The following is a 14,703-nucleotide window of genomic DNA, read 5'->3' as shown; positions in this document are numbered from 1 at the left end:
CATTTTGTGCCTTCTGAATGCAAGGTTTTTGTTAGGTCTGTAAATCTTCAGGAGAATGGACAAATAGGTGCATTATGGCATGAAGCTTTATAAATGAGCATCAACACTTTAAACTTCGTCCAAAAAAAACCCCACACAGGTAATGGATTTAAAGTTATTAAACAAGCATCCGCATTTTGAACCAACTGCAGAGCTCTCAAACTCTGTGGCAATCCTAACTATACAGTAAAGAGTTGCATTAGTCAAATCTAGACAAAATCAAACTTGAAGAACTGTTTTACAATCTTCAGAAGATAACTTGGGTTTATGTCCAATAAGAAGGCAAAGCTTGAAAAAAAGGTTGACTTGACAACTGCTCCGATTTGAGTTTTCATCGTTAGGCAGAATCTAGATTCACTCCCAAAATACATACTTCTTGAGAAATGGAAATGTATCATTGAAATTCAGATGAGAATTGAAGATCCAGTAGAGGGGAACAGAAGACTATCATAATCTCAGTCTCTGAGATCCAGACTAACCTGTTTAGATGACGTCCAGTCTACCACTGTCTGTAGACTGTGTTTTGAGATTTTCAATGGCCAGGGAGAAAGATGAATAAAAAGAAAAGAAAAACTTGATGTCATCAGCATAAACAATATTAAATGTTGAGCTTGCAAAATACCTGACAAGTTGCCATCAAATAAAGATTGAACAATAAGTCTGAGGAAAGAGATCCCTGAAGTACTTCAGCCTTCAGTGGTATCAGGGCTGAAAGGGAGTTGGGGAAAAGGACCTGCTGATACTGGTTGGTAAAGTAAGACATGAACCAAGATAATGTGTCTGTAATATCATAGAGCTCTAGATGCGTCAACATAATCTGGTGATTAAATAGTGCTCGTCAGGGATGCCCTTCTTTTTTCCATTATCGGCGGAGGACGCCCATCTGTTAACCACGCTCCCCCTCCTGCTTTTGGTACACTGCTGAATGCCCCCTTGAACTTTGGTCGTTCCCGTGACGGAAAGCAGTTGAGGACACCCAAAATCGTCTTTCGACTATGCTGATTTGAGCGACCTTAGGAGAAGGATGCCAATCTCCCGATTTGTGTCAGAAGATGGGCGCCCTTCTCCTTTGAAAATAAGCAGGATTGTGACAGAAAGAGGCTTAAGTTTTAAACTTAGGATTTCTTTTTCCAGAAGTAATCTGAATATTTAAAAATTAAGGATTTAAATATTGGAAGCCCAAGCTTAACTACACATTATAAACATTTAAAGTACTTTGTCATTCTTGATGGTTATGTTTTGTTTTTATGTTGTTACATATATTAACCATTCTATGAAGTTTGCAAATTTCAGTTTTGCAGTGTATATCAATCAGTTTTACAACATAAAAAACATAAATTATTTTTTATTTCAAGTCAGTACAAAATGTGACTGATACAGTGGGGGAAATAAGTATTTGATCCCTTGCTGATTTTGTAAGTTTGCCCACTGACAAAGACATGAGCAGCCCATAATTGAAGGGTAGGTTATTGGTAACAGTGAGAGATAGCACATCACAAATTAAATCCGGAAAATCACATTGTGGAAAGTATATGAATTTATTTGCATTCTGCAGAGGGAAATAAGTATTTGATCCCCCACCAACCAGTAAGAGATCTGGCCCCTACAGACCAGGTAGATGCTCCAAATCAACTCGTTACCTGCATGACAGACAGCTGTCGGCAATGGTCACCTGTATGAAAGACACCTGTCCACAGACTCAGTGAATCAGTCAGACTCTAACCTCTACAAAATGGCCAAGAGCAAGGAGCTGTCTAAGGATGTCAGGGACAAGATCATACACCTGCACAAGGCTGGAATGGGCTACAAAACCATCAGTAAGACGCTGGGCGAGAAGGAGACAACTGTTGGTGCCATAGTAAGAAAATGGAAGAAGTACAAAATGACTGTCAATCGACAAAGATCTGGGGCTCCACGCAAAATCTCACCTCGTGGGGTATCCTTGATCATGAGGAAGGTTAGAAATCAGCCTACAACTACAAGGGGGGAACTTGTCAATGATCTCAAGGCAGCTGGGACCACTGTCACCACGAAAACCATTGGTAACACATTACGACATAACGGATTGCAATCCTGCAGTGCCCGCAAGGTCCCCCTGCTCCGGAAGGCACATGTGACGGCCCGTCTGAAGTTTGCCAGTGAACACCTGGATGATGCCGAGAGTGATTGGGAGAAGGTGCTGTGGTCAGATGAGACAAAAATTGAGCTCTTTGGCATGAACTCAACTCGCCGTGTTTGGAGGAAGAGAAATGCTGCCTATGACCCAAAGAACACTGTCCCCACTGTCAAGCATGGAGGTGGAAATGTTATGTTTTGGGGGTGTTTCTCTGCTAAGGGCACAGGACTACTTCACCGCATCAATGGGAGAATGGATGGGGCCATGTACCGTACAATTCTGAGTGACAACCTCCTTCCCTCCGCCAGGGCCTTAAAAATGGGTCGTGGCTGGGTCTTCCAGCACGACAATGACCCAAAACATACAGCCAAGGCAACAAAGGAGTGGCTCAGGAAGAAGCACATTAGGGTCATGGAGTGGCCTAGCCAGTCACCAGACCTTAATCCCATTGAAAACTTATGGAGGGAGCTGAAGCTGCGAGTTGCCAAGCGACAGCCCAGAACTCTTAATGATTTAGAGATGATCTGCAAAGAGGAGTGGACCAAAATTCCTCCTGACATGTGTGCAAACCTCATCATCAACTACAGAAGACGTCTGACCGCTGTGCTTGCCAACAAGGGTTTTGCCACCAAGTATTAGGTCTTGTTTGCCAGAGGGATTAAATACTTATTTCCCTCTGCAGAATGCAAATAAATTCATATACTTTCCACAATGTGATTTTCCGGATTTAATTTGTGATGTGCTATCTCTCACTGTTACCAATAACCTACCCTTCAATTATGGGCTGCTCATGTCTTTGTCAGTGGGCAAACTTACAAAATCAGCAAGGGATCAAATACTTATTTCCCCCACTGTATATATTTCTCTTCCATGTATCAACCACCACAAGAAGATTTTTCAAGTTTTAAACAAAATCTGCTCCATCAATTATTATTTTGAAGAGCAGTTTATGATGCATTTGCAATGCATTATCTGGTTTTTTTCCTCAGCACTGTGTTACCCTCTAGGGTCAACCAATTTAGGGTTCAGCCTGTATGATTTAAAAAGAAAAATAATGCTGCAACAACCTATGCTGTGTCTTTGGCTTTGGCTGGAGTAGTTTTCTAATCTTTAAAGAAGAAACTAAAATTAAATCACTAAAATGATTATGCCTTTCATTTCAGATCTGAATGAGACTAACTTTCCCAAGTGTTTTTTTGAAGTTGGTGCTGTATTTCTACATGGATATGACAAGGAGGGCAACAAACTATGTAAGATATGAGAGATTTCTTTTCTACTTTTATGCAGTGTATCGTATGTGTCACACACAGTGTTAATAGCACCTACTTGAACAGACTAGTCTAACAAAGGGAGGAGAAGAAATTGTAAGCTCAGACAGTTAAGATCTGTTTGCTGTCTTTTCAGTCATGAACATTTTACCCTCTTAGTTCAATCTATAATTTTATCACAGCGTGATTACTGCAGTTCTCTTTACGGAGGTGTGTGGCTGAGGGAGTCCTAAAGAAACTACAGATGGTTCCAAATATGGGGCGGCTTTTCTGATTTTTCAAAGAGCTAAGGGCCCTGTTTACTAAGCTGCGTTAGTGTTTTTAGCGCGCCTACACTTAGCACGTGTGTTAAACATGTAGGCACATACATGGTTAACGCGCGTTAAAAACATTAACACGCCTACAATGCTGCTTAGTAAACAGGGCCCTAAGTTTGATCATGTTACTCTCCTTCTTAAGGAGCTTCATTGACTTCCACTGCAGGCAAGGATAAACTTTTAAACAGCCTGCTTTGTCTTCAAGTTTTTCTGCAGGTTAATTCCAGAGGAGTTTTTATTTTGATGCACTTTCCTAAGGGAGTTATACAGGGCCGCCGAAAGGGGGGGGCAAAATTCCCTGGGCCTGGGCCTTCAAGGGGGGCGGGGGGGGGTCTGGCTCCGCAGTCCCCAGTTTCACCTGCCTGCCCTTGACTCCGACGACCGTCCGCCACCGGGCCCCCTGCATTTAAATCGGCAGCGCCACGGCCTCGCCTCCCTGTGAAAGCGGCAGATCGCCTCCCTTCGGGCCTTCCCTCCCTGTGTCCCACCCTCATCTGATGTAACTTCTGTTTCCGCAAGGGCTGGACACAGGGAGGGAAGGCCCGAAGGGAGGCGATCTGCCGCTTTCACAGGGAGGTGAGGCCGCGGTGCTGCTGATTTGAATGCAGGGGGCCCGGCGGTGGACGGTCGGAGCCGAGGGCGGGCGGCCTCAGTGGCGATTGGGGGGGTGCGGCGGCCTCAGAGTGGCGGTGGTGGGGCCCCGGGGGCGGCCTTGCTCCAGGCCCGGCTCAGTCTATCGGCGGCCCTACAGTTATGGCTTATCGACAAATACAAAATCATATGTCACTTTCCTTCTTTTAAAGCCATTCATATTATTAAGGCTTTAGAAATGTCTTTTTCTTATAGAGCTGCATATATTTGGAATATGGTTTCTGCATGCACTGCCTCCACTGCATACAAATCTCTCTCATGAATATTCATTGTGGATATCCTGAAAACCTGATTGGCTGGGGTGCCTCCAGGACCAGTTTTGGAAACCACTGACCTATGCCTATTGAGCTGAACCTTTTATTCTTTTGTTTCAAAAATGTTCGAAAACATATTTAATTCAGAAAGCTTGTTTACATTTAATCTATTTTTTTTACTCTACAATCTAATTTAGTGGTTCCCAAAACTGGTCGTGGAGGCATCCCAGCTGAACCTTCAAAAAAAACATAACTAATATTTTAATTTTGACCCCATTTTGGTGTAGAAAAAAAATGCATGTTGAAGTTAATAAAGATGTAATTCTGAACCTACAAAAAAACCATAACTAAAGTAATATTTTAATTTTAACCATATAGTCTGGAGCTGTGCCATTTAGTATTTGAATGATAAAAGTACATAATTTGACGGTGATTTTTTCTTTGACGGGATGCCAGTGTAATTTAATTAATAAAGGGAATAGACTTTTATTTTAAATGACTGATTTAATTTAGTGTTGCCAAAGCATTGCCTTTTTTTATCCAGATGGATGTAAGTTCTGTTGATAAGTATGTACTTATTGATGCTTAGTGCTGTTTGCCCTGAACAGGGGAAACAGACCATATAGTAGATCCTCCTGTTGATGCCATTCTCATTTAGGGCCTCTTTTGTCAAGCTGTGCTAGCGTTCCCCGGTGCGGTAATGCTAAGAAAGGCCCAGTCACTTTGAATTGGCTTCATCAGCATTGCTACGCGGGAACCGCTAGCGTGGTTTCATAAGAAACTGTTAGTGCTGTTTCTAATGTCCATGAACGGGCTTCATTTGCATATAAAGGATTTTTTTTTTTCTTTTTACAGAGGTTTTGGAAAGTGTATGTAGCTATGGCATGGCAAACAATCCATTTTATAAAGATATAACATTTATCTCCTCATAATGTATAGTGTTTTTGTATAAATCTTGAGCAGAAGTGCTAAGTGTGGATTTGTGTGTTTAGCTTTAGTTGTAGTTATGTTGTAAGGAGGCGATATATAATCTAGAAGTTACAGCAACAACCTGCATTTCACAAGACATTTTAGATGTAAACTAGGCTTTCCTCAACCACAGGGTCTCTTGTGACCATAAGGGGCTTATTTACTCATTTGCTATCTGTTAACACTGCAGTTAATATGCACTATAATTTAATGCAACACTTTAGCAGTTAACTTGTGGTAATTTCTACATTAACAGGTAATGTGGAATGAGATCTGGAATGGGCAGTGTGAAATTAGCAGAAGTAAATGTAGCAAATAAAGCTGTACGGTTAATGCCCCCCAAATAGGTGTAGCTGACTGATCATGTTGTCTACCATTGCTAACAGACAGTAAAGAAATTTCACTGTATTAACTAAATGGCAAAATGTTGGAATGCCCCCAAAAGTTAATGCTGTAACTGCAAATTCTTACTGTGCTATAGTAGAGAGGCTCCTATGCAAATTGCTTTATCGCTGTGTTCTCAGTTTTCACATTTATAACTTAGTAATAATTATTGTATTGTTCTTTATATTTTTTCTTCGTCATATATGTTCCAAGGTACCATAAATACACTGCAAAGTCATCTTCCCCCGTTTCAGATTAATTAAAATGTAATACAAGTTGGTATAATGTTGGAGGAGGGGGAGGAGGGCAGGCACTAATTGATTGTAGGTTATTCATTAAAAGTGTTTTATCAGACTACTTTGAATATTGTCTTTGGTCTTATTTCCATTTATTTAGTTTTGAGGTGCTATTTCTAGGAGAATGGGAATTAAAAAGAATTAAGCCCCTTTTTGCTGCTGAGGATAGGTTGTTTGTAAATATGTATTGCGGTCTTCTTAGACTTTGAATGTAATTGTCTCTATTTCTATTCTTGCTTTTAGTCTGGTTCAAAGTAAAACTTCATATAAAAGATTCCAAAACTCAATTGGAAAAAAAGAAGTGCACAGCATTTTGGTTGGAGCGATATGCCAAGAGAGAACCTGGAAAGCTTTTAACAGTTGTGTTTGACATGGCTGAAACTGGATTCAGTAATATAGTAAGCATTCTTTTTTATGATTGTTTTTTCTTTAGCTGTTGGGCTAGAATCATGTGAGGGTGGTCACAAGTTCTTTGCAATTATTGTTGGTAAAATGACTATAATTCGACTGTATAAGCCTCAGGTGACCAAGGATTGCTATGGAAACTCTGTTAAAGAAGGGAAAAGTGAATAAAGGAAATATTTCTTTCTTTTAGATATTTTCATGAAAGATAAATGAATATAAAGGCCTACTCAATTATTTTATATAGCATTATACTGTCTGCATATTAAACTTTGAACAAAAACGAAAAGTTGGCTAATCTGGCTTTGTCCAATGAATTGAATACATATATGCAGCTATGTTACATATTGAGTTAGGTTTATAACAATGATGATACAGAACACAGTTTCTTTGATCTTCTTAGATAAATCCAAACAAATAGTTCCCCCCCCCTCTACCAGCAAGTGGAGGTAGAGAAACTGAAGTCTTCTCATGATATTACAGGTATAACAGCTGTGCAGTCTGGAACATTCAGTATTTCTCTGTATCCTACAGGTGATGTAGGTTGGGATGGTGGTAGCAGGTCTTTTTCTGGGCCTGACTCCCTAGGCTGCAGTCCATGGTCTGGTGTGCTCGCAGCTGAGTTCCTGGGCCAATTTCTAGGGGTGCAGTCCTGTATGCAAATGCCCTCCTTCCCTCTTTCCCAGTGCAGCTACAGAGCTCGTCTTGGGGGTGGGGGTGGGGGGTATAGAAACATAAAGGGAAATAGAGCCAGAAAAAATTGTGTTTTCACTAACAAGCTGCTAGGAAAATAAAACTGATTTGACACAAAAATAACAGGGTAAACTTTGAGGATAATGTGGGTCAATGATCTTTTTGATAATTATTCTTATTCAGTTCTAAAAGCTTAAAAAAATTTTAACTTTTTTTTTGCTTCAGTTGCTATGTCTACTAGAGAAGTATCTGTAACAAAGTGTGATGATATTAATGAATGCAGTACAGCTCCTATTGTACAGTATATCTTCTTTGAATTACAGTGAACATGACTGCATCAAATTTGAAGAGAAATTAAAATGTTTGTCACGAAACGCCTAGCCACCCACCTGGAGTTACCCCGTGGCCACTTAGAGGGTCTATCCCCTGCACAGCTCAGGTCTGCCTGTACCTGCTACTTCTGCTCTACACTTGCACCCTCCTCCCACCAACTGGGTCCTGGGTCCCAACCGCCTCTGGGCAATCTCCCACTGTCAAATTATTTCCCAGTAATTTTTAGGTTACTGAGACCACACTCCCATTGGTCCCACAATTCCTAGAAAGTGCCCACAGACCCAACACACAAACCACCAGGATTCTTTTATCAGTCCAAACAAGCAAAGGCAATAAACTAAAAATGTTTATTGTCATGAAAAATTAGAACAATGAACAGAAAAAGGTGCAATCATCAAACAGTAACAAATAACTGAATATGGATCAATTATAAAACTATCTATACATTTAGTCATTACCTGAATAGTGCCTGAGGAGATCAGGAGCATATCGCTGCTCACAGGTTATCAAATATAACTGTTTATAGGGCCTCAGCAAAGAGATCTCTCTCTTTTCTCCCTGGCTATGAGGCATATTTTCAAAGCACTTAGCCTTCCAAAGTTCCATAGGTTTCTATGGAACTTTGGAAGGCTAAGTGCTTTGAAAATATGCCTCTATATGTGTTAACTAAACATGCACCACCTGCTGGCCAAACTAGAGAAATACACCTCAAGAAATAATACAGTTTTACAGGCTTAAAACCCCACTGTTTTGTCACAGGAATAAACACCCACAGAAGGTGATCTCTCCACAGGAGAACCAAAGACAAACGAACAAACAGTGGATCCAAAAAGAGTCCTCTCACAATGAGTGTCTTCCTGAACAAGGTCTTTATTTAAATCTGCAAAAACAACACAACACGTGACGTGTATCGGCAGTGAGGCCTGCGTCAGGGGTCTATAAAATATAAAATATACATAAAAAGGACAATATGCCAAAAATATATATACACAGACACTTAAACTTAAAAACATATACCCTTGAGCAGAAATATATTAAAATATATCAAAATGTGTATATAAGCCATTATAAAAATATTCACATAGAAATGATGAAAAAATAGAATAAATAAAATAGATGTGATTATGTATATAAAACAAGAAAAATTGCAATAAATGAGAAACATACCTAGTGGTATTTGATGCAAAAATGCCTTGTTAGATGAATAACAGCGCATAAACTGCTAACAGAGATATCTAGAACAAATGTATGAATAAATAAATCCATCCTGTACATAAAATAATATTGTAAAATAAAATCATAAATAGAGTATTAATACAATAAATCTGATATACCATTGAACAAATCTATCCTATATAGAAAATGAGGAATCAGCATAATAAATTTAATTATGCGAACCAAGTCCTATGAACCAACAGGGGTTACTTAAAAAAACTAGTGGGGGGGGGGGGGGGCACATAAAACAGGTAATCACATGAAGAAGGACATGTCTTAAAAAAGATGCCAAAAGTGTATAGGATAGATTTGTTCAATGGTATATCAGATTTATTGTATTAATATTCTATTTATGATTTTATTTTACACTGTACCCACATTGTAGGTGCCCCCTTCACTCATAAGGGCTATTATAGTGGTGGGCAGTGGGTTTTGGGGTGCTCAACAGACAAGATAAGGGAGCAACGGTGAGATGTGTACCTGGGAGCATGTTTTTCAAATTCACCACAGAGCCCCCTAGGGTGCTCCATTTATCTCCTGGGATGTCTGGAAGACCAGGTCTACTAAAAATGCTGGCTCCTCCTACATCCCAACGGCTTGATTTTCTACATTTTTCTTGAATTTTTTTTTTTTTTTTAATGGACCAAAAAAACAAAACGTTCAAAGCACAAAACCTTGTTAGAAACTGTATTTTCAAAAACAAAAGAGACTTTTTCTTTTTTGAAAATGAACTGCTTTCCTAAATCTGTGAATATAATTCTATTTGTCTAATTTTAGAAACCCACCCTAGGAATGCCCTGATTTGATGTCTTTTTAACCTGGTTACATTTATGCAATTAGCTTTACCCATACATATTTAGCTGGGTAAAGAGCCTGGAGGGTTCTAATCAAAACTCACCTTTTTAAAACTTTGTGAAAAGTAATATTAATGTTCTTTAGACTTCTTTGGTCATCATGGAACTGGCTCACTAAATGACAGTAATTATGTATCGCTGTTTTAAACTAACTTTATTTCTGTAAAATATACTAATAATGAATCCAAACTGTATGCTGAAGAGATCATAATATCAACAGTTGACTTTTAATTTGATTTTAGGACATGGATTTTGTTCGATTTGTCATCAACTGTTTTAAAGTCTATTATCCCAAATATCTTTGTAAGTAATACAGACATGTTAATGTCAATTTTTTTTCTTTAAGATTTCATAAAGATTATGTAAAAATATAGTCATGTCATCAGCAGGACATTATATCATCCTATCTAATAAAACATACCTCCAACGTTTTGAAGCTGACTCCGTGGCTGAGGCATTCGTGCGCTGTGCTGTAAGGCTCCATCTTCTGAACGTCACACACGAGGCCACGCCCCCCCCCCCCCCCAGCTCGCCGCCACCAGGCGTGCAGGCTCAGCCCTTCTCTCTCTGTTAGCTCTGGTCCCGCCCTCATTACCTCTTTCCGCAATGAGAGCGGGACCAGAGCTAACACAGAGAGAAGGGCCAAGGCTGAACGCCTTTTAATGCTGCTTTCGTCTCAGATGATTTTTAAAATATGGAGCGGCTGGAACTGGAAGGGAGGGAGGAAGGGCGGGACGACGACCATAGAACTGGGAGGGAGGGAGGGGGAACCTGAAACTCGGAGGGAGGGGCGACCCTGGAACTCGGAGGGAGGGAGGGGCGACCCTGGAACTCGGAGGGAGGGAGGAGTGACCCTGGAACTCGGAGGGAGAGAAGAGGGGGCAACCCTGGAACTTGGAGGAAGGGAGGGGGGCGACCCTGCAACTCGGAGGGAGGGAGGGAGTGGGGGCCAACCCTGCAACTCGGAGGGAGGGGGTGACCCTGGAACCCGGAGGGTGGGGGGGAGACATTGGAGGGAGGGGGGGGGGACGAACCTGAAACTCGGAAAGAGGGACAACCCTGGGAGGGGGGACGACCCTGGAACTCGGAAGGAGGGAGGGGTGACGACCCTGGAACTCGGAGGGAGGGGGATGACCCTGGAACTCGGAGGGAGGGAGGGGGGCCCATGGCACACACTCTCATTCTCATACACACACTCTCTCTCTCTCACAGACACACTCGCACCCAGTCTCACACACACACTCGCACATTCACTCTCTCTCTCTCACACAGTCAGTCTCACACACATTCTCTAAAACATACACACTCCGAGGACAACCTTCCTAGCGCCCGTTTCATTTGTGTCAGAAACGGGCCTGTTTTACTAGTTTGCTAAATAATGACAGTCAGTGGTTTAAATATTAATGCAAAATAGCAAACAGTCTTGTCGTCAATATCAGTACCAGAACTTTCTCTTTAAATGTTTCTGGTAAAAACAGAAAATGAAGGTCACTGAAAGTTTTTGGCAGCTAGAGAGGATAAACTGTGTGATTCTGATTTTACAGATTCCCTAGATGAGCCATAAAACAAAAAAATATTGCTTTATTAGTTGTAGAGAAGAGATGTTTTGCTTAAATAGGTCAATTTTCAAAAAGATTTATACATTTAGAGGCATCCAGTGAACTTATAGCCTATCATTTATCAAATTTCAATTTTTTTCTCTTTAATATTTTAATCTTCTCACTTTCTTTGAGAAATCCCTTTACTGTCAACATTTGTATTTCATTTCCATCCTTTTATGCTTTATTAAATTGTAAACTTCTCATAAAGGTTACTCATGAGAGGTATAGCAAGATCTAAATAAACTTGAACTTTGATAATTCTGGACTGTTTAACTACTCTGCTGCTATCTGTGTATTGGATGGGAGGTGTTGGTCCAGAGCAGGGGTTGCATCCCAAAACTATTCATATAGTTGCAATTTTCAGCCTCTAATCCCTGAAGTTATGTGCAAATTGCACTCATAAGTTATAGAATACCAGCACGTGTATACATGTAAGGGGTGAAAGGTTATAGTTTTGATATAATGCATTTGATATACAGCCAAAGTGGTTTACATATATTATATGCAGGTACTTTCTCTGTCCCTAGTTGGCTCACAAACTAAGATTTTGTAGCAGCTGGATTTTGATGTTAGCAGGAGCACATTTGAGACCGCCCATAGGTCAGCCTGGTAGTCCGCCCCTGTGGCCAGTAGTTGGAACTAACAGCCTATGTAAAGGTCTTCCACAAGGCAGGCTCTCTCTCCTCTCCCAAAATAAATTTGTATTTTAAAAATCTGGATACGTTTTGTGCCTGTGTAATACATAATTTAATATCTGGCATACGTTTCAAAGGGTCTGAGTATTTTAGCAGCTTTAATTACTCTTAATGTTATAGTTTTAGATTGGCTGAGAATCCCATCAGGGATCAAAAAGGACAATTATCAAAGGTATTTCTCTGGCTAAAGCAGTGTTTAATCCACAGAAATTGGAGCTTTGATTTGTTGTCTACCTTCAATGCTGGTAAAATTACCTTCGAATCCTGGGAGGGGATGGAACATGAGCCAAACTATCTACAGAGGAAGCAAATAATCTTTAAGAGTATAGTAATCAAAGCAAAACTACCAGTATAGTTATGCTTTGATTTGGTACAAACTTTGCGGAAAGAAGTATCCATAGAGTTGCACCAGTGCAGGTAGCTTTATTATTCTCCCCTACGTGAAATGTGAATTTTTGATAACATTTGCCAATTGACAAAACATTTGGGTTAGGAAAGAATTATCTTTTTAGTGAATGAAAGAACAGTAAATATACTGTCAAAGAGCTAATTCTGATGATAATTTTGTTAAAAGTAGAAATGTATAACTGGTCTTATATCTATGTTAATATGGATTGTTTATTTTATTGCAGCTAAAATTGTAATCTTTGAAATGCCATGGATAATGAATGGTAAGTAAAATATTTAATCTTGAATTGTAGTTTTTAAAAATATTTACATTGAATTCTCACTTATACAAAATACAGATAGAGTCTTAACTACAGAATAAAGCAGAAATGTGTAGACAAAAATGGAAGTGGAAACCCCAAGAAGTTGGACTCTGCTTGCAGTATAACATTGGAGAAACAAATGCACTTCCTCCCATACTCTATCTCTATTGCTCACCCATAGCAGTTATTTCATTTATTTATATTATTAGTCGCCTCTACAGTATGTGCCTGAAACAACATGTAAGAAACAAAGTAAGTACAATCTATGCCATTTTCAAAACCATAACCCTAAATCACAGCAGGATTGATAAGGCACACAAGTGTGCCTGAATCAAACTGCTTTCAGGGCAAGTGCAGCCCTTCCCATACACAGCAATCTCCTCAGTTTAGTTTTTTTTTTCAATTCAGCCAAATGGGTGCAAAACAAAGCTTTCCTGTGAAACGGTTGTTAGTAATGCTGCTATTTAGATCTTTTTCTTCTGTTGAATTTCAGTACCTAGAATTTGATACGCGTATTGTGCTTGGGTCCTGTTTTGTACTGGTAATTTATTCTGTAGTTAAGGCATTATCCAGTTTTTGCTTATGTGCAAGGTAAAGTAATATGTGAGCATATAGTTTGTGTGTACGGGTTTCTAAGATTCTGGCTTGTCCTCTTTTCCAGCAGGCGGTGTGAGTTAAAAACTGGTGTAATATTTGCAGTGGAGCCTTTTCATGGATTGTGGACTAGGCATCTTCCTGGGATGGCAGAATTTATTTATTTATTTATATCCCACAATTTCCCACCCACGGGCAGGCTCAATGTGGCTCACAACAGTCTGTAAAAACATACATCAAGTCAGCAAACAAACAAATCAATTTCTTAGAAGCGTAAGAAAGAAAAGGGTAAAAGCAAAGAAGGGAAAAAGAGAAAGAGTAGTGGTGCTCAATATGACGCCGAGACAGTTCAGAAGTAAGAGATGCCAGGCGGGACTTGAGCGTAAGCTTTTCCAAATAAAAAGGTCTTGAGGCGTTCTTTTTTTTTTGGGGGGGGGGGGGGGGGGGGAGGTGGGACCCAGCATTCACAAAATCCTTTCCCCTGCTGCTGTTGCCTCCCTGTGTCCTCCCATGTCAGCTGCAGAGTTTAAAGAAGAGTGAACACTGCACAGGTCCTCCAAGTACTTTTTATCAAATGGGTAGGACACAGCTTCACAGGCCTGTACTTTCAAGGCCTGTACAACACACACTCTTTAACCTTAGAGCTGACACATTAAGTGGTAGGGGAGGCATGGGGCAGGCCTTCAAGCATGGAAGGAAGAGGAGGAAATTAGAAGTTGCTGGCTGGGGATAGGGAAGATGAGATGTTGGCTGCCATTGGGGGGGGGGGGGGGGGGGGGAGATCCTTGAGCCACTTCTGGAGGAGTGCAGAGCTAAAAGTTCATCTAGGGCAGTGGTTCCCAAACCTGGTCCTGGAGGTACCCCAACCAGTCAGGTTTTCAGGATGAAAAAGATTTGCATGCAGTGAAGCAGTGCATGCAAATTTTTCTCATGAATATTCATTGTGGATATCCTAAAGACCTGACTGGCTGGGGTGCCTCCAGGACCAGGTTTGGGAACCACTGGTCTAGGGTGTCGTCTTAACATTTTCTGTAGCGCTAATTCACGTATGCAATACTGTGGCTGTTGTGGGGCAGGTCCCTCAGTAGTTAAACCATCCCATAAGAATGGTCCTATATGTGAATACTGATGCCTTTTTCTGCTAGAAAAATAACATCAAGTAGGGATGTGGTGTTTAAAAAGGGGAGTTTGAACACATTTTTGGATGCATTCCTGACACGATAGCATTGCCTTCTTCACTGATTATTTACTGAAGTGTGTCAACGTACTAATGAGCATTAAATGACTTTGGAAATGTGTTAATGTAAACAGC

General features: G+C 40.4%; 1 protein-coding gene across 2 annotated transcripts in view; it reads left to right on the top strand.

Moving 5' to 3' along the window:
• MOSPD2 (motile sperm domain containing 2) overlaps positions 1-14,703 on the top strand; it is a 162,534-nt gene that overhangs the window by 17,990 nt on the left and 129,841 nt on the right. For both annotated transcript variants that reach the window (XM_030201571.1, XM_030201572.1), the window contains exons 4-7: positions 3,319-3,405; positions 6,538-6,692; positions 10,034-10,094; positions 12,720-12,758. In XM_030201571.1, coding sequence (XP_030057431.1) covers positions 3,319-3,405; positions 6,538-6,692; positions 10,034-10,094; positions 12,720-12,758 — 342 coding nt within the window. The remainder of the gene's footprint in view (positions 1-3,318; positions 3,406-6,537; positions 6,693-10,033; positions 10,095-12,719; positions 12,759-14,703) is intronic.

The sequence above is a fragment of the Microcaecilia unicolor genome, chromosome 4 (assembly GCF_901765095.1).
Source record: "Microcaecilia unicolor chromosome 4, aMicUni1.1, whole genome shotgun sequence".
Lineage (NCBI taxonomy): Eukaryota > Metazoa > Chordata > Amphibia > Gymnophiona > Siphonopidae > Microcaecilia > Microcaecilia unicolor.
Note: the sequence above shows the minus strand (reverse complement) of the source record. Positions and strands in the feature narration are given on the sequence as shown.